Source organism: Bos taurus, chromosome 26, assembly GCF_002263795.3.
Source record: "Bos taurus isolate L1 Dominette 01449 registration number 42190680 breed Hereford chromosome 26, ARS-UCD2.0, whole genome shotgun sequence".
In the NCBI taxonomy this organism is placed as follows: domain Eukaryota; kingdom Metazoa; phylum Chordata; class Mammalia; order Artiodactyla; family Bovidae; genus Bos; species Bos taurus.
In genome coordinates this window covers 18,477,642-18,495,958 of record NC_037353.1, presented here as the reverse complement: position 1 = coordinate 18,495,958, position 18,317 = coordinate 18,477,642, and the positions used below count along the sequence as shown (strand labels likewise).

Here is an 18,317-nt window from a genome sequence, read left to right as displayed (position 1 = left end):
TATTTAACTTCTATGCAGAGTACATCATGAGAAACGCTGGACTGGAAGAAACACAAGCTGGAATCAAGATTGCTGGGAGAAATATCAATAACCTCAGATATGCAGATGACACCACCCTTATGGCAGAAAGTGAAGAGGAACTCAAAAGCCTCTTGATGAAAGTGAAAGTGGAGAGTGAAAAAGTTGGCTTAAAGCTCAACATTCAGAAAATGAAGATCATGGCATCTGGTCCCATCACTTCATGGGAAATAGATGGGGAAACAGTGGAAACAGTGTCAGACTTTATTTTTCTGGGCTCCAAAATCACTGCAGATGGTGACTGCAGCCATGAAATTAAAAGGCGCTTACTCCTTGGAAGGAAAGTTATGACCTAGATAGCATATTGAAAAGCAGAGACATTACTTTGCCAACAAAGGTTCATCTAGTCAAGGCTATGGTTTTTCCAGTGGTCATGTATGGATGTGAGAGTTGGACTGTGAAGAAGACTGAGCGGCGAAGAATTGATGCTTTTGAGCTGTGGTGTTGGAGAAGACTCTTGAGAGTCCCTTGGACTGCAAGGAGATCCAACCAGTCCATTCTGAAGGAGCTCAGCCCTGGGATTTCTTTGGAAGGAATGATGCTAAAGCTGAAACTCCAGTACTTTGGCCACCTCATGCGAAGAGTTGACTCATTGTAAAAGACTCTGATGCTGGGAGGGATTGGGGGCAGGAGGAGAAGGGGACGCCAGAGGATGAGATGGCTGGATGGCATCACTGACTCGATGGACGTGAGTCTGAGTGAACTCCGGGAGTTGGTGATGGACAGGGAGGCCTGGCGTGCTGCGATTCATGGGGTCGCAAAGAGTCGGACATGACTGAGCGACTGATCTAAATATTTTTAGCTACGAAAGTACATTTTTATATAAGACATTCTTTGAAGTTCCTTGGTAAGGTAACACTGAAATGTCTAAAAGACCTAAGACTGTATGAGCTTAGAAAGCAATTGCTGCTGCTGCTGCTGCTAAGTCGCTTCGGTCGTGTCCAACTCTGTGTTACCCCATAGACGGCAGCCCACCAGGCTCCGCTGTCCCTGAGATTCTCCGGGCAAGAACACTGGAGTGGGTTGCCATTTCCTTCTCCAATGCATGAAAGTGAAAAGTGAGGTCGCTCAGTCGTTTCCGACTCTTCACGACCCCATGAGCTGCAGCCCACCAGGCTCCTCCATCCATGGGATTTTCCAGGCAATGGGTGCCATTGCCTTCTCCTATTAACAAGATTACATATGGTTATTGAGCTTTAAAAGTGAGAAGTTAAAAAAAAGTCACAAGCACTTTTTGATGATTTCTGTTTAGTCTGTCTTGATTAGAAACTTGAAGCTGTCATCTTATGCTTTTTTTCCTACTCCTGTTGGTTTTTACCTCTCATTCAGCAAATATTTGGTGTGACCAGGAAAACAGTATTTTATTTTAACTAGTTTAACTGGAGTGTGGTTTTTCTTAGAAAGTTGTTTTTATTTCTCTACTACTGCTGTGTAGTTATCACATATTGTCATGTGTGGGGAAGAGCACCAGCCAAGAACCAGTGAATCTGGTCTCCAAGATGGGTCTGTCACTTTAGTATCTAGATACAACTTAACTTCAGTTTTTACTTCAGTGAAATGGTAATAATGATACTTTCCCTGCTTAACCCATAGGATAACAGTGAGAAATATGAGATTAAAAGATGCTCTGAATAGTGGACTATTATATAAATATATTTTTTGATGGCAGTATTCTAAATGAATATAGGTTTTCTGGGCAGGTCATGGGAGTAGGCTATTGATACAGTCTTTAATTGTAGGCTTCTCTTTATCTGATGATAGTTTAGGTTTTACTTGTTCCTACTTCTGAGATGTACCCCACATCTCACCCTCCCTTTTTTTTGTCTTCCAGGGTTGGGGGAATCTGGAAACAAAGCTGGCAAGACATATTAATTCACTTTTCTTTTAAATTTTCCATAGGATGATCTTGATCTGATAGCTTCATGTCAAACCAGGTCCTTCCAACTGGCAAAATCTCAAAAATGGAACCGGGTTGATTCCTGCTCTCATCAGGAGGAGACCCAGCAGCGTACGGAAGAGGCACTAAGAGAATTGTTCCAACACGTTCATAATATGCCAGAGTCGGCGAAGAAGAAACAGCTCATCAGACAGGTGCGGAAGGCAGGGAGGGTGACGGGCGTTAGGGTGTGATTTTTGCCTGTGGAATCACTAGGGAATAGTATGAACAATTTCATTTAGTTTTTGTCTTTTACTGGCCAAGCTTTGGTTTAGTCAAGAAAACAGACTTGTCTATGGACCCTCAGTGGTGATTTCTGTCTGCTGCCCGACTAGGGAAAGAGGTGGAGGCTCTTGGATTTCTTGAGTAAACAGAAGGATCCAGTGTGGTTAGTTTTTCTAAGTTGATCATGTACGACATTTAAGTCTGGCAAATAACCCAGTCTTTCTGAATCTTAGTCTTCTTGTTGGTAATTGTAATGCCCATGTTCCATGGTCGTAAAGATTAGAGAGAATCTATGTAAAGTGGCTGGCATAGCAGGACAGAAGTGGTAGCTCTCACCAGGAAGTTGTTTGCAGTTAGAAAACATGAAATCAAGAGCCTAGTCTGATACTTATTCTAGTGGCTAAGTTTGTTTATTTTGGAGCTGTGGGAGCAAAATTGGGTCTCTTATTTGCCATCTTGAGACTCAGAGTGTAAATACTGATGACATGGTTAGTTTCTTTCTCAGGAAATTTATTTTGTCTCAACCCTTCTTGAATTTTAGCTAAACAGGCAAGGTCAGCCTCTTGACTTCTTATTCAACTGGGACCTTCTTGAGGGATGAGTCTGTGTCTTTATTTTTATTTTTTATAGTTTATCTCAAGCATGGGGCCAGACAAAAACAAGTGCTCCGAAAATGTTGAACTGAACTGTTCTTAACAGTTGACAAAGTCCTTTAAGAGAAATTTTTCTTTCACTCTCTTTGAAGTTACTTTGAGATCTAGCAAATTGTGCTGTGACTGGAATTTTATGGCTGAGTAATACTACAGATTTAAAGCAGTTTTATGGTTTAATTCTTGGTAGAAACTAAGCCAGTAATTCAGGTAGGACAAGTGTAAATGACTTATCTCACCAAGAAGACTGAGGTCAAAGATAATACAAAGGAAAAAACTAGCTTTAGTTTTGCTCTTCTTAGAAAACTGGAAAATTATAGAGAAGGATTAAAAGAAAATAAATCACTCATCCTACCAGGGTTTACATATTGGATATTCTTTCAGTCTGTTTCCTATGGATATATTTTGACATAGTTGTAATCGTATCATATACTTTCATTTCTCCCTTTTTCATTAACCGTTACAGCATAAGTGTTTTCTCATGCATGCTTGTAAACTCCTTGCCTACATTTAAAATGTGGCCATTCATTTTTGAAAAAAAGCTATAACTTTACTATTCTCCATCATTATAAAAATAACGAATACTCACTGCAGAAACATTGGAGTCTCCAGAAGAGTGTCAAGACGAAGTTAAAATCATCTATAATCTACTGGTCACATTTTGAAGTATTTCCTTCTTGTATTTCTTTCCATGAATATATATTTCATATTTTTTTGCTTAATTGAGGTAAAAATATATATTCCATTTTTAAAATACCCTACCCTTTTCATATAACATTATAGCAGAATATTTTCCATGTCATTAAAAGTCTATAAGCATTTTTAATGCTTGTATATTTCATTGTATATAACCTGATATATATAGTTTGTCCTCTGCTGCACATATTGGGGAAATTAGGCATTTTTTTACTTTATACATTTTTGTTCATAAGTATTCTCTTTGCAGATTATTTCCTAGAAGTGGCATGACCAAAGGGTATGCATTCTCTGGGGGAAGCTGGTACAGCTACTAGGTTTCTTTTAATACATAGGTCCCTTCTCTCCCCTTCCTGTTTTTTTCTCCCTAAAAATTGCTGAAGCTTGTTTGTTTGACTAAACTTTTAAATTTGAAATGATTTAGATTTGGAGAAAAATTGCAAAGATAGTACAGAATTCCCACATACCTTTCACCTAGTTCCTTCTAATGTTAACTAGTGTTCCTCCTTAGTTGTCAAAACTAAGAAGTTAACATTAGTAATTACTATTAACATTGCAGACTTTATTTGGATTTTACCAGTTTTAACACTAGTATCCTTTTTCTGTTCTAGGGGCCAGTCCAGATACCACATTGCGTTTAAACACACACATACTCATCCTCCTGCTCTCTTTGCACTTGATTTGTGAAAGCAGGCAGATTGTTTGTCTCCTACAGTCAGGATTTTGCTGATTGCATTCCTGTGGTATTATTTAAGATGTTCCTTAGTCCTCTGTATTTGCTGTAAACTGGTGGTTAGATCTAATTCTAGAAGCTTGATCTGATTCCAATTTTATTGCTTTGGGGTATGTAGTATTTAACTTATCCTCAGGCTAATTTAATAAAATTTGAGTTCTTGGTGGCATAATTTCTGCCTTTGTGATTTGCTTGCCAACCTACTAATCCATGTATGTACACATTGACTTATTCCTGGACGTCTCTGGGTATTTACATTTAGCTATTAATTGTCACAGAATGCTGTCTCTTGATGGGAGACTGTAACAAAATGTTCTGTATGTTTGCTTCTAGTTTAATAAGCATTCTGGGACCCAGACACCGGGACGTGAGCCTTCTACTCCCCCGGTGCGGAAAAGGGCTCGCTCACGGTCCTTCAGTGGCCTCATTAAGGTAGGCGTGCTGTGCTGTCATTTTCAGTGTTGATCGTGAGAAAACTTAACAATCTGGCTCTTCTTAGGCATAAACAGTTTTGTTCCATTCTTTGGGGTTCTATAAAGGGTTCGCTTATAAAGAGAAAAGGATAGAATTTGGAAATGCTTTTAATTTTCAAAGCATTCTGCTGTGTTTCAAATCAGAGAAAGGGACTCTGTGATTGGAAAAGTAAGGGGTAAGAGAAATAAAGGTCCTTTGCTGTCGTCTGGGGCTAAGGACAGAGTCCTCATTCCTGATTTACTGTGCAGGTTGCTGAAGTTACGGAGAAGTGAAAAAGTTGACAGACACTAGAAATAGATTTTCCAATAGCCTAGTGACTCTTAGGTAAACCCCAAATTTTGATCAGTTGTTTTCTTTTCTTCGTCTAAAACTTCATTAAAAATCTTGTTTTTAAAGCAAATTTAGCATATACTTAAAGCAAATGCAGCATATACTTCTGTGCTGTTGCTGCCATCGTTGTTTGTATATTCAGTTTACCCCGGTCTTCTGGAAGATCTGAACTCGTAACTAAGGCATATTGCCAGCAGGTGGCAGTAGATAGCTGATGATGGGGGATCAAATTTCCAGGCATAAAGAAACCAAGGAGAGTCTGTCGCTCTTCTTGGTCATAGAGATGATTGGTAATAAGGAAAGTAATAGTTAAATACATGTTTCTCTGTGTTAGTCAAAGAAATGTTCCTTTAAATGAAGTTAGATGGCTGTAGTTTTTTCTTCATAGTGAGCTCTTCTGCTGTTGGTTCTAGAAGTATTGCTAAACGTTGCTTGAAAGGTAAGAATATAATATTCTCTTGGCATCTGCCCTCTTCTTTACTGAGAGAGAATTTAAAACTTTAGAATTATAAAAGAGCTTATAATTCTATCAGGAGAAAACATTTCAGAACAATAATTTAAACACAGTGTTAGCGAGTTTCGTAGGACAGAAGGATTAAGTGTTTTCGTTGTAAATAAGGAGACTTTCAAGCTAATAATAGATGTAGGTTTCTGCTTGACAGCAAAGGAATCGTGAAAGATCTGTTAAAAAACTCAGTGGAAGCTTTATAGCTAGTCCTATGACTCCTGGCATGCCCTGTTCAGCTTACTATGTGGTGATACCTGACTTCTGAAAGGAAGATGGACTGGCCTTATTTTTCCAGCATTTCTGTGTTTTAGCTGTTTGATTTCTTTCCTGCTTTGATACCTTTTTTTGGTTAGATTTTTTTCCTCCAAAATTCCTCTTATGTAAATGATTTATTGCATCAGAATATTCCTACTGATGTTTATATTGTAAAGTTTAATGTTCTAGTTTTGATATGTTCTTTTTTTGGAATTCAAATTTATTCTCTAAGGAGAAGAAAGAGAGGATTTCTTCAAAGATGGTAGAATTGTCACTGTCAGCTGTTACAGTAGGTTACATCAGCTTCTAAGCTGTTCAGAGATGAAAGGGCTTTTAGTCTTGCAGTGAATGTCAGTATAATCACATGACCTTTTTAAGAAGGCCCGTATCCTCTTGTGGTTATAATAGGAGCTCTTAGAGAATTTTTCCAAATTTTCCAATCCTGTGTGAGGAAGACATGACAGGGAAGCAAAATCTTAGAGTGGACCTTGTGTTAAGTGTCTCTTAGTAGGGAGGGGAGGAGGGACTCTTAAAAGCTGCCAGAGACATGTCTTTAGGGAAAAAATTATACTGGTAGGTAACTGGCATTTCTTTTATGGCCTCAGAAACATTGTAATTGGCCCATATTAGTTGGTTTAAATCAACTATAAAGTTTCTTTTAATGTTTCGGTCCTTAGATAGTTTAAAGAAGAGTAGTGATCATCTTAAGAAAGGCAATGATCTTAGGTTTTTTAATAACGTGCTTTGACCTCTCATGTAAGATGCCTGTGGGACTCTTTATCAGAGAGCTGAGATTTTTTAACTTAAGAAACTGTAGTTTTGAAGGCCAGTATAGATATATATAATACAGATATAGTAGCTGTTTATAAATCACATATTTTCTTTTCCTAAATCAGCGGAAGGTCCTGGGAAATCAGATGATGTCAGAAAAGAAAAACAAGTACCCTACTCCGGATTCGGTAGCCATTGGTGAATTGAAGAGAGCCAGCAAAGAAAATATGAACTTGGTAAGATACTGTTCTTTGTACTTTTTCTTTGTGGGTGTTCATCTGTAGAAAAGAAGAAAATTAACATGCCATCATTTGTTTTACTCTGTTTCTTTGGGCCATTCAGCCTTTTTTCTCTATCTTTTCATTTATGCTGATTGTCTTTTTTCTGTAGGCTTTCACTGATTCATTCAACAAACACATTTCAAGTTCAGGGAGGACATAGCCAGACATAGGCAGAAGTGACAAACGCAGTGAAATACCCACACACAAAGTGCTGGAGGCAGCAGTTCTGACTGGGAGACTCCACAGGCTGGGTAACATTTGAGCCAGGCCTGCCTGACACTGCATTAGCCACGGAATCATCCTTCCAGGAATGGTTACTTCATTAAGCCAGCAATAAAACAGTTAAGATTAGTGAGATATGGATATGTTGTTAAAACTCTCTATATTGAAATTGAACAAGTAAATAATTCCTCTGTTAGCAAAATCTGTTTATACGAATGACATTAGGACATTTAAGCCACTCTAAAATTTTCTTGTTGCAGTTATTTTCTGGCTCTCCAGCTGTCATGATGACACCAACAAGACTGAAATGGCCTGAGGGGAAGAAAGAGGGGAAAAAAGGTACTAATTGCACTTACCCCGTATGTCTTAGTGAATGTCGTTCCTTTCTGCATCTAGTCAGTCAGCAGCAGGTTTTGAATTCCTAGTGCGGTATGGTGGTATTTGGAAGTGATGTAAAAATGACAGGGCTGGGTCCTTACCCTGGAGTTCATGTGGCAGATGGTTACTGAACATCGACTCAGAACTGTCCCAGGTGCTGAGGGCAGAGCTGTGAACACAGACCCACAGGGTCGCTGAATCCTCAGACAGGACACGTGGGAAGGATATTTTAAGAGTACTTGTTAAGCAAATTAAAAGCAAGTGTAAACTAACTTGTGAAACCAAGTACAGGAGTGCTGAGAAGGTGCTCAGCAAACATGGAACAATTGTGTTATTCTTCTGTGTAGACTTTAGCTTTGTTTATTCAATTAGGCTTTCCAAATAAAGAGCTCATGCTAAAGGACTCTGGAAATCAGATCATACAACATGTTTTTAAGGATGTTTAGGGTAAAAAGGATAATTTAGTGCTGAGACTGCTGATTGCCCAAGGCTCAGCCGATGGAGGGCACCATCTGCTGCGCTTTTCTCTGAGGAAGCCCCATGGCTCACTGGAAAGCCCAGGGGGTCTGTGGTTAGGACCAGCCACTCCCTCTCAGCCCACTTTCTCCTCCGAAAATGGAGATAATATTAACAGTTGTATCTACTTCTTAGATTGCTAATGAGTCTCAATTAAAACAATGTTTTGAAAGCACATTGTGATTGTTAAAGCATTAACAGGCAGAAGTAATTGTTACTTGGAGAAGGCAATGGCACCCCACTCCAGTACTCTTGCCTGGAAAATCCCATGGACGGAGGAGCCTGGTAGGCTGCAGTCCATGGGATCGAGAAGAGTCGGACATGACTGAGCGACTTCACTTTCACTTTTCACTTTCATGTACTGGAGAAGGAAATGGCAACCCACTCCAATGTTCTTGCCTGGAGAATCCTAGGACGGGGGAGCCTTGTGGGCTGCTGTCTATGGGGTCGCACAGAGTCGGACACGACTGAAGTGACTTAGCAGCAGCAGCAGCAGCAGTAATTGTTACTAACGAAAACTGGGCAAGACTTGGTCTGGTTCTATAAGGCTTGCATGGCAGATGAAGTAATTTCTGGTTTGATATGCTCATTTTACCATTGAAATACAAGCATACTTACTGTTTGAGACATAAGCAATAGCATAAGAACAAAAGCCCAGTCCTTACAGATGAATCTTTATTCTTTTCTAGGAAATTAGGTTTCAGTGTGGTCTTCTTACTTATCCTTGAATGAACGATGTGAACTCTCTCTTCCTTCCATGCTGCCTCTGACTTGTAGGCTCAGTTGACTGACTGAGGCAAGTTCAGGGTTTGGAGTATGCGTGTCTAAAGATTTCTACTTGTATCATCTAAGTCCAAACCAAGCATAAGTTATTTTTGAAGGATACATTTGTTTGTAGTAGTTACACCTTTTATTGCTTTCATTTTTGAAGATAATCAAGAAATACTGTCTATGTCGACAGCTCTACTTTTAGAAGAAAGAAATGCATTAAAAAAATAAGCTAGTTTAATATTTTACCAAGAAGTTTTAGAGCAGGGATTCTTCCTGTTTACTGTGGACTTTCTAAGGGCTCTGATAAAGTTCCTGGTATTATTGTTGGAGTTTTATGTGTAGGTGCATATGAACATCTTTCTGGAAGAGAGAATATATAGTTTTTATAAGATTCTCAAAAATGTTAATGATTCAGAAAAGTGGAGGCCCACAGATAATGAATGACTTCCCACTGGCTTAGGCAGTGGTATTTTCACTTTACCTTCTCCCTGTTCACTTGCTCTGTCTGGGAACACCTGTGGGTGTCATGACTTCACGCTATTCTCCTTCTCTTCCTTCCTCTAATTTTTTTCCATCTCTGCAGTGCTTTACTGTCGTCTGCTTCCCCTTCCCTCTCTCCATGTTTTTTCAGTGCTCTGTCTTAAGGCCCTGCCTGTCCCTCCCCTCCCCGCCATGCCTGTCCTCTTAGCAGTTTGGTCTACTTCTGCAGCTCAGTTCTGTTCTCTGATACCCTTTCCCCAGCCTGCGGCTCCAGATCTGAACTCTGTCTAGTCTCCAGGTCCACAGATCCAAGTGCCTGCCATCCCTTTCTTTTACACAATGAATACAGTACTAGATTTTTTTTTTTTTTTTGATGTTGATTTTATTAAAGGAACAAATTTTTTTTTGAAGAAGATATTGCAATTTTATTATCATCATCATAGTGTATACCCAAAGACATGCATTTAGCCTGGAGTTTCTCAGGTGGCACTATTGACATTTTAAATCAGATAATTCTTTGCTGTGGGGAGCTGTCCTGTGCATTGCGTGAGAGAGTTCGTAGCATTCCTGGTCTCTACTCGCTGGATGCCAGTACCCTTCTTCCCGTTGTAACCAGTGTCTGCCCCTTGACATTGCCAAATATCCCTTTCAAGGGAGGAGGCAGAATCACTCCTGGGTGAGAACTGCTGGTTTAGCACCTTTGTATTAATGGGTATTATTTTCAGCAGTCAGAATTCTAGCCATTGTTCAAAGCCCAGCCTAAACCCTACCTCCTCTGAGAAATCTTCTTTGGCTAACTCAGACAAATGTACTTTTTCCTTTGAACTCTTATTGACATTGCTAAAATGTTGACATTTAATGTGATTTATCTTAGTTATTTACTTCATATGTTTTGTCTTACTTCTTTAGCTAGTTTCTCTTTTGGAAGACAAAGGCCAAACTTAATGTATTTGTGACCCCCCGCCCTTCTCTTCTGCACAGTAATGACTACCTTGCATCCAGTAGGTATTTAGTAAACATTTGCTGGCGAGAGGTGTAGTGGTGGTAAGAATACGAGCTTTGAGTTCAGTTAAACTAGGTTTTAGTCTGCAGCCTTAATAGCTATATATCTTGGGGCAAGTTCATTTGTATAGGCTTCAGATTCTTTACTTATAATATGGCAAGAACATTACTTCATGCAGTTTTTTGTGAGAGTGAATGAGACAATGTACATAAAGAATTCAGCAACGCCTGGCACAAAATACGCACTCAGTAAAGCGAGTGTTATTGCCATTAAGATGATTTAATAAAGTGAGATTAGGGCAAGAGAACAAAATGATACTTACTTGGTAGAGACTAAACAATTCTCAATTAGACTCTCTAACCCGCAGTTCCGTTCAGTTCAGTCGCTCAGTCGTGTCTGACTCTTTGCGACCCCATGGACTGCAGCACGCCAGGCCTCCCTGTCTATCACCAACTCCCGGAGTTTACTCAGACTCACATCCATTGAGTCAGTGATGCCATCCAACCATCTCATCTTCTGTCATGCCCTTCTCCTCCCACCTTCAATCTTTCCCAGCATCAGGGTCTTTTCAGATGAGTCAGCTCTTCGCATCAGGTGGCCAAAGTACTGGAGTTTCAGCTTCAACATCAGTCCTACCAATGAACATCCAGGACTGATCTCCTTTAGGATGGACTGGTTGGATCTCCTTGCAGTCCAAGGGACTCTCAAGAGTCTTCTCCAACACCACAGTTCAAAAGCATCAATTCTTCGGCATTCAGCTTTCTTATAGTCCAACTTTCACATCCATACATGACCACTGAAAAACCATAGCCTTGACTAGATGGACCTTTGTTGGCAAAGTAATGTCTCTGCTTTTTAATATGCTGTCTAGGTTGGTCATCGGAGAATACGATGGCACCCCACTCCAGTACTCTTGCCTGGAAAATCCCATGGATGGAGGAGCCTGGTAGGCTGTAGTTCATGGGATCGCTAAGAGTCGGACACGACTGAGCGACTTCACTTTCACTTTTCACTTTCTTGCATTGGAGAAGGAAATGGCAACCCACTCCAGTATTCTTGCCTGGAGAATCCCAGGGACGGGGGAGCCTGGTGGGCTGCCGTCTATGGGGTCGCACAGAGTTGGACACGACTGAAGTGACTTAGCAGCAGCAGCAGCAGGTTGGTCATAACTTTTCTTCCGAGGAGTAAGTGTCTTCTAATTTCATGGCTGCAATCATCATTTGCAGTGATTTTGGAGCCCCCCAAAATAAAATCTGTCACTGTTTCCACTGTTTCCCCATCTATTTCCCAAGCATAAGTTATTTTTGAAGGATACATTGGTATCCCATCACATGAAGTGATGGGACCAGATGCCATGATCTTAGTTTTCTGAATGCTGAGTTTTAAGCCAACTTTTTCACTCTCCTCTTTCACTTTCATCAAGAGGCTCTTTAGTTCTTCTTTGCTTTCTGCCATAAGGGTGGTGTCATCTGCATATCTGAGGTTATTGATATATCTCCCAGCAATATTGATTCCAGCTTGTGCTTCATCCAGCTCAGCATTTCTCATGATGTACTCTGCAGGTAAGTTAAATAAGCAGGGTGACAATATACAGCCTTGACATACTCCTTTCCCTATTTGGAACCAGTCTGTTGTTCCACGTCCAGTTGTAACTGTTGCTTCCTGATCTGCATATAGATTTCTCAAGAAGCAGGTTTTCCCATCTCTTTAATTTTCCACAGTTGTGATCCACACAGTCAAAGGCTTTGGCATAGTCAATAAAACAGAAGTAGATGTTTTTCTCTGTTTCTCTTGCTTTTTCGATGATCCAACGGATCTCTAACCCTCAGGTTGTAGAAAATACTAAGTATAGATTTCTCTAGCTTTTAGGTGGGATATTTGCAGAAATAAATACTTACAAATGTGTTTAATGTTCCTTTTTCTGTTTCAGCCTAGGATTCTTCTGAAGGATCCAGAGTTTTCCTGTTGTCCACCCAGAATTCTTCCTTCTGTGGCCCAGTGGCCGTGACCACCCACAGAGAAGCTGGGACTTGCAGCGCGCTTGCTGCGTGTTGAATTGTGAAAGCCAACTAATCCTGTGACTCAACTGATACCTCTAACCTCACTCAGCGGAGATGTCTGCAGATTCTGCCTACTAAACCGGTGCTAGCGAGTCTCTCTTAAAAAAAAATGTTCTGGGGAAACCACTAAACAGCCACACCAGCTTACACACAGCACAGTCAATGAGCAGAACCAGGCAGACTCCTCTGCCTAGTCCATGTGTGTGTTTAGGCAGGTTCTGTTTTTTGAAAATTTGAAGTTTGTGCTCAGCTGCAGTGATTTTTTTAAAAAAGTGCAGACAATCCTAGTGGATCGATGTTATTCTTAACTGATAGTTTGGACTTTTCTCTGTTTTGATAGTATTGGGGATATGTTGGGTATTGTTTTTGTTTATTTGTTTTTTCTTATTTTTTAAAAAGCCATATTTTGGATAGGTAGTTGAAATGGGCTCTAAGCCAGATGTCTTTTCTCTTTTCACCTTAAGCTCTTTGTCTTATGAGGCTGTACTCCTCAGTACCTATTTGTGTCCAAAGAATTTATTGCTTTCCTGAGAATTTTTTTTTTTTATGATTTCTTGGGCCTGAGATTATAGGTGTTTGGCCTGTAGGACTGAATAATTCAGAATGATGCAGTATCTTAACAAATGATGTTAAACTGTGTCCTTTCCTCCCTCCTTCCTTTCTGTCTCCCTCCCTGTCTTCCTCTTTTCCTCAGTGATGTCAGAATAGTCATATGGTTGCTGAACTCCTTCCTCCATTCAGATTCTTCTCACCTAAAACATCTCTGGTGCCAATGTGGTGCCTTCTCTGCCCAGTCACTGTGACTCAAGGCATGTCACCAACAGTTTACTTGAGGTTTGCTGAAATACCTGTATGTAGGGGAAGCTCCGGCGTAGGATTAGGCTGGAGCTGGCTTTATGGCCAGGACGACTCTTATGGATGAGATTATACTGCATCTCTCTAAGGGATCAGGTGTGCAGGCTGGACCGTCTCCTGAGAGCAAGCTGGAGTCGGAGGACGGAAGCGAGCATGTTTCTCTGCAGGACTGAGAGATTTAAAGGGAAGAATGTTCTTGTTTGAAAGCAGTTGTGGTTTATCACCTGTGTTGAAGAGTGGCTGCTGGCCCGCCCCTTTCCTTGTCACAGTGGGCACCGGGGGTAGTTGGGAGATGGGCTGGAGCTTTGACTGGGTTGGGGATGTTCACATGTGTTTGAGAGGAGTGGCAAGGCTCTGATCCAGGTGAGACGTCCCTGTCCAGAGAGAGCAGGGCAGGAGGGAGCTTATGCCTGCTCTGTTAGACGCGTAACCACTCTTACCCCGTGTGCCGGAGCTGAGTCAGGCCTCGGGGGAGAGGCAGTTGCCCAGCAAACTGTGACTTCTGCCCTATTTTTAAACTGTTGAAATGGTGTGTTATTGCTGAAACAAAACATGATTCTGGGGAGCACAGTTTGCTTTTGTATCTGGAAGTCAGTCTTGTCTGCTGTATTTTCTGTTTCTTCTGCCGCTGTAACAACAGTAGTGGAGAAAAATGGGAAATTTGGCCATCCAACTTGATAGATTGTGAATAATAGATGGTTAGGAGTACAAAGCTGCTCAAAAGTCCCTTTCTCTACAGTAGTTTTATGTCATTCTTAAAAAATACTTATTAGCAAGTTCATACATGTAGGGTTCTATTTGACTTTTTTCCTTATAAAATTTCTTGCACCAGCTATCAGTGAGTTCAAACAGACCCCTTCTGGTATGGCCGGGTGAGAGTGGTGTCCTCCCTTAACTCTGTACTTGCTCTCTTAGTTTGTCTAAGCATCTCATTCTGGAGTGGTGCGGTCTGGCACAGGTGGAGGGAGCGGAGCAGTGGCCTCATACCTCCTTGTCATCGAGGTGCTTCTGTGGTTCTGTGTGAGGGAGGCTCTATTTGAGGTTTAGTTGGTTGAGTGCAGTTAGTAATCCAGGCTGGTGCTCTGGGGCTGGGGTGGTGAGAGATCCTGTCACGTGTTTTTATATAGCTTGCCCCTTTGGGCAGTTTATGTGGATATTTGGGTATGTGTGTTCCATTAAAGTATTTATTAAATATGATTTCCCTTGCTGTAAGGGTATGATAGGTCTTTTCTTGTTTGTTTTTTAACAGAAGCTATGATGTAGTTGGAATCCAGATTTGAGAAATAAACAGCATAACCTCTTCTGCCTTATAATATGTAACTGTTCTAATCCTGTGGAATCTTACACAGAATGAAAAAACAAAGACCTTTTAAGCATTTGCTACAGGAGGATACTATTGCCCTTCTGACTTGGTGGGCAGGCATTTTTGAGCCAGTATTCAACAATTTAAAAAATATGTAATATTTAAAAATTCTGTTTTATGTTTGTTTTTCATGTTGAAACAATTTCTTTGGAAATGCCTCTTGTTTTTAAATTTTCCTTTCTTTCTGGGGTCAGTTGCGGTGGATTTTGATGTAATATTAATGGGGGGCAGTATATCTTGTGTGGGCTCAAGCATAAAAAATGCAGACCACTTCCTTAATTCAGATCAGTTGGCACTGGGTGAGCTATCCTGGTTGAATCAGTGAAAACCTTGGGCACTGGACTCCTAACTTTCTAACTTGGTACAGTGGTGCAGTGTTCCTGCTTTGAAAGACTCCACTGCAGCAATGAAAGAGAATTAGATGGTACTGACTGTACCTGAGTGCCAAAACACAGTCAAGGAGGTGGTACCTCATGAATCGAAACTGAAACTCTAGTTGGCCCTCCACCAGCTCATTACCCCGAACGAATCTTCCGTAGTCAGGAATGACAGTGGGCTGCCTTGGGAAACAGAGCAATTTGGGGTTAACTGCGGTGATCACTGGGTGTCCAGCGGTGGCTGTTTTGTTGGCTTGTAAGAAAGCCAGTGGTTCCAGAGTGTCAGAGCAGAGCCATTCTCTCCTCTGGAACAGCAGTGTTTCTGTTCAGCTTTCCTCATAGAAACCTCTGTTAGGATACGGTTTAAAACACCGCCTTCCGGGAGATCCTGTGGTTGCAGAATGGTCTCTCGAGTTTATCTGCTTCCTTACTTCCTGCAGAGCCTCACACAGATGTCTGAAACTGGCTCTCATTCTGAAGTCTTTTCTGAGTAGAATTCCTTTCCCCAGGAGAGAGCTGTATCCATCTGGAAGCCTTGGTACCGAAGACAGGACCTGGATCCAAAGCTAGATACCAGCAGTTGGCAGGACTGCTGTAGAAACTGGGGAAGATTCAGGTTTATAAGATGCACAAGCTTTTCAGACCAGTGGTAATTAATCTGATCTAAAACTCACTGTGGGAAAGCTGGCTTTCCTCCGCAGGTCATGCTGAGCTGTTTCCACAGGTGGAGAGTGGATGGGAGGGCTGAGGAGGAGGTGGAGTTAAGACTTACTAGCCTGAGTGCTTGGGTTACCATGGAAACTGGAGTGTGGGAGGCCACAGCAGATGCTAAGGAGCCATTGAGCACTCCCCCAGACATGTCTGGGGACCAGCAGAACTGGTTGGGAAAAGCACCCCTGCCCCAGGGTCCTTTACTACATAGCAAGGCTTGCCTTTTCACTACCCCCAAGCTCGCTCAACAAGAGAAGCAAGGTTTCTTAACTGTCTAACCATTTTTAATTTTTTCATTCTTATTCAACTATATCCTGTATATATATATATGTAACTGTAAAGAAACATGTATTGTTTTTCTTTTATATTCATGTAATATTCTGAAATTAAATTTCTTTTGTTTCATATCTATAGGCTTTGATCAGTCTCTTCATTTACATTTGACTGATGGATTATTTTAAAGAGAGGTTGCCTCTTAAAAACATTGTTTCAAGTTTGACTGAGTTGCTATGACAGAGGTGGCCTCTTGTTCTGAGGACTGTGACACTAAGAACTGGCGTGTCTTTGGCTTGCTCTCCAGCTGGGGGGTGGGTTCAGGGGGAGTAGGGCTTTTTTGGCTGATTGGAAATGGGATTGGAACCTCTGGGAATTTTGAGTTCCCTGATTTCCCTTGGCTGAGTCTAGAATGCTTTGCCCAGATTTCGGTTTCTCACATAATCTTTATTTCCTCATTTAAAATAAGGAGTGATGGTTATAGTAACAGTAAAAACCAAGTGACATTTTCATCTAGGCCAGCAAGCTGCAGTGTTTAGACAACTCTGCTTGAGATGTTGTTTCTGTCACTTACATATGTGGGCTTGGGCATGTTCCCCACTCTGTAAGGGAGTGGGTAACGATACCATCTCAATGATGCCATGCTCAAGAGGCACATGTAGGGGCTTAGCACAAAGGTTTTAATCTGGAGTTTGTGATTTCAGGAATTTTTTGCTCCTGTAATTCTATGTAAAATTTTGTGTATGTTTGAATTTTTCTAAGGCAGGGATTTCAGAGCCTCCATGACTCCCAGAGGAGTCCTTGGCCACCAAATACTGAGCACCACTAGCCTTACATTGTGCCTGGCAGATGGCAGGTATTCATTCAATGTTAACTTTCTCTGTCTCTGCCAAGGACACATTTTATAATCAGCTGCTTACTGATGCTGACATGGTTATTTTTGATAACAAAAGAGTTACATCCAGAATAGAAATAAAAAACTCTTGTTTTTGCTCCATTACCTGCCTGTGTGTTCCTCTTGAGCTGTGTTAGCTCCCTAAGGTGCCACTCAGACCGTCTGTCACTCTCTCCTCATCCCCCAAGGACCAGTTCATATTATTTGCAATAGAAAAAGGAGCTAGTTCTGTTTCTTTAAAGTGTGGAGGGACTCTTAACAGCACATGGGAAACTCAGTAATGCAAAAGGAAAAGGGGTAGAGGGACAGGGAGTTGCTCTGAAAAATAGGAAGAGGCTCAAATGTCTAGTCCAGTGCTGAGCACATGACCATTAATCATTAAGTTACAGAATGGAGTGAAGAAGCAGACATGCATTACACAGCGGGGAGAGGAGGTGGGAAAGAGAGAACTGGGAAGCGTCTTCCGGCTCTCTCCCCCTCCAGGGCCTTTGTGCCCCATGGCAGGTGGCCCATTTTTGCCCCCCCTAGATTCTAAATTAGAAGCACAGAGAGTGGGAATGGTGAGAAGCCTGAGACCTAGGCTACAGGGTTGTGGTGGGACCATCAGGTTTGTTTGGTGCTTCTTTTATGTCCTAGCCTCGTAAATTCCCTATAAAAAGCAAAACCAAAAATCGGGGTTGAGCAGTGGCCGGGTCTTGATCCTAGTTGATCATTAATATCTTACCCTTTTTTGGAAGCACCCAGTGCCCAGATCCCAGTCTTCGGCCTTGGAACCAGTATGCAGATTAGTGGGAGGGCCCTTGGTGTCATTGTTAGCTTTCTCCTTTTATCACTGGAAGTCAGTCTTTTAAAATTTTTGATGCCTTGGCCCCAAGGAATGCTTAATTCAGTAGAGCCATATCCGTGGGCAACAAAGAAGGGAAACAGATTGTCTTAAAATTGTAATTGCGGAAGCCATTCCTTGGCACCAAAGTCGGGGATGCTTTTAAGAGCTTCTCCTGCCCGTGTACTTGCCAGTTTTCCAATATTGGAAGAGGAATATAATAGGGCCTCTAAGGAATTCACGTCTGAATGAAAAATTAATACCACAATTTTTTGAGTGCTTATGTACTAAGCTTTGTGCTGGCCAATTAATTCCTTCTCTCGTTAAAGTCATACATCTCTGTGAAGTATTCTTAACTCCAGTTTTATAGTAAAAGACATATGAAGAGTTTAATGTATCCATTGTCAACTAAAAAGCAGTAGAGTCAAGGTTAACATCCAGGGCTTTAAGAACTGTGGTCTGAAGCAGGGTCACACACCCAATGTCTGTAGGAGCCAGGAAGGAAGTGTAAAGTCATGAAAACAACAACTGCTTTGAGAGATTGAAAAACACCATGGGAGGGACTTCCCTGGTGGTTTAGTGGCAAAAACTCTGAGCTCCTAGTGCAGGGGGCCTGGATTCAATCCCTGGTCAGGAAACTAGATCCGACGTGC

General features: G+C 41.3%; 1 protein-coding gene across 4 annotated transcripts in view; it reads left to right on the top strand.

Annotated features, from left to right (window-relative positions):
• The window catches only part of ARHGAP19 (Rho GTPase activating protein 19), a 70,412-nt gene extending 54,328 nt beyond the window's left edge, over positions 1-16,084 (top strand). For 3 of the 4 annotated variants that reach the window (XM_015460706.3, XM_024985837.2, XM_024985840.2), the window contains exons 8-12: positions 1,978-2,169; positions 4,652-4,750; positions 6,782-6,892; positions 7,420-7,498; positions 12,238-16,084. In XM_015460706.3, the coding sequence (XP_015316192.1) occupies positions 1,978-2,169; positions 4,652-4,750; positions 6,782-6,892; positions 7,420-7,498; positions 12,238-12,242 (486 nt within the window). In that variant the 3' untranslated portion in view covers positions 12,243-16,084. The remainder of the gene's footprint in view (positions 1-1,977; positions 2,170-4,651; positions 4,751-6,781; positions 6,893-7,419; positions 7,499-12,237) is intronic. The other variant, XM_024985838.2, reaches the window with a different exon arrangement.
• The last annotated feature ends 2,233 nt before the right edge of the window (positions 16,085-18,317 follow it).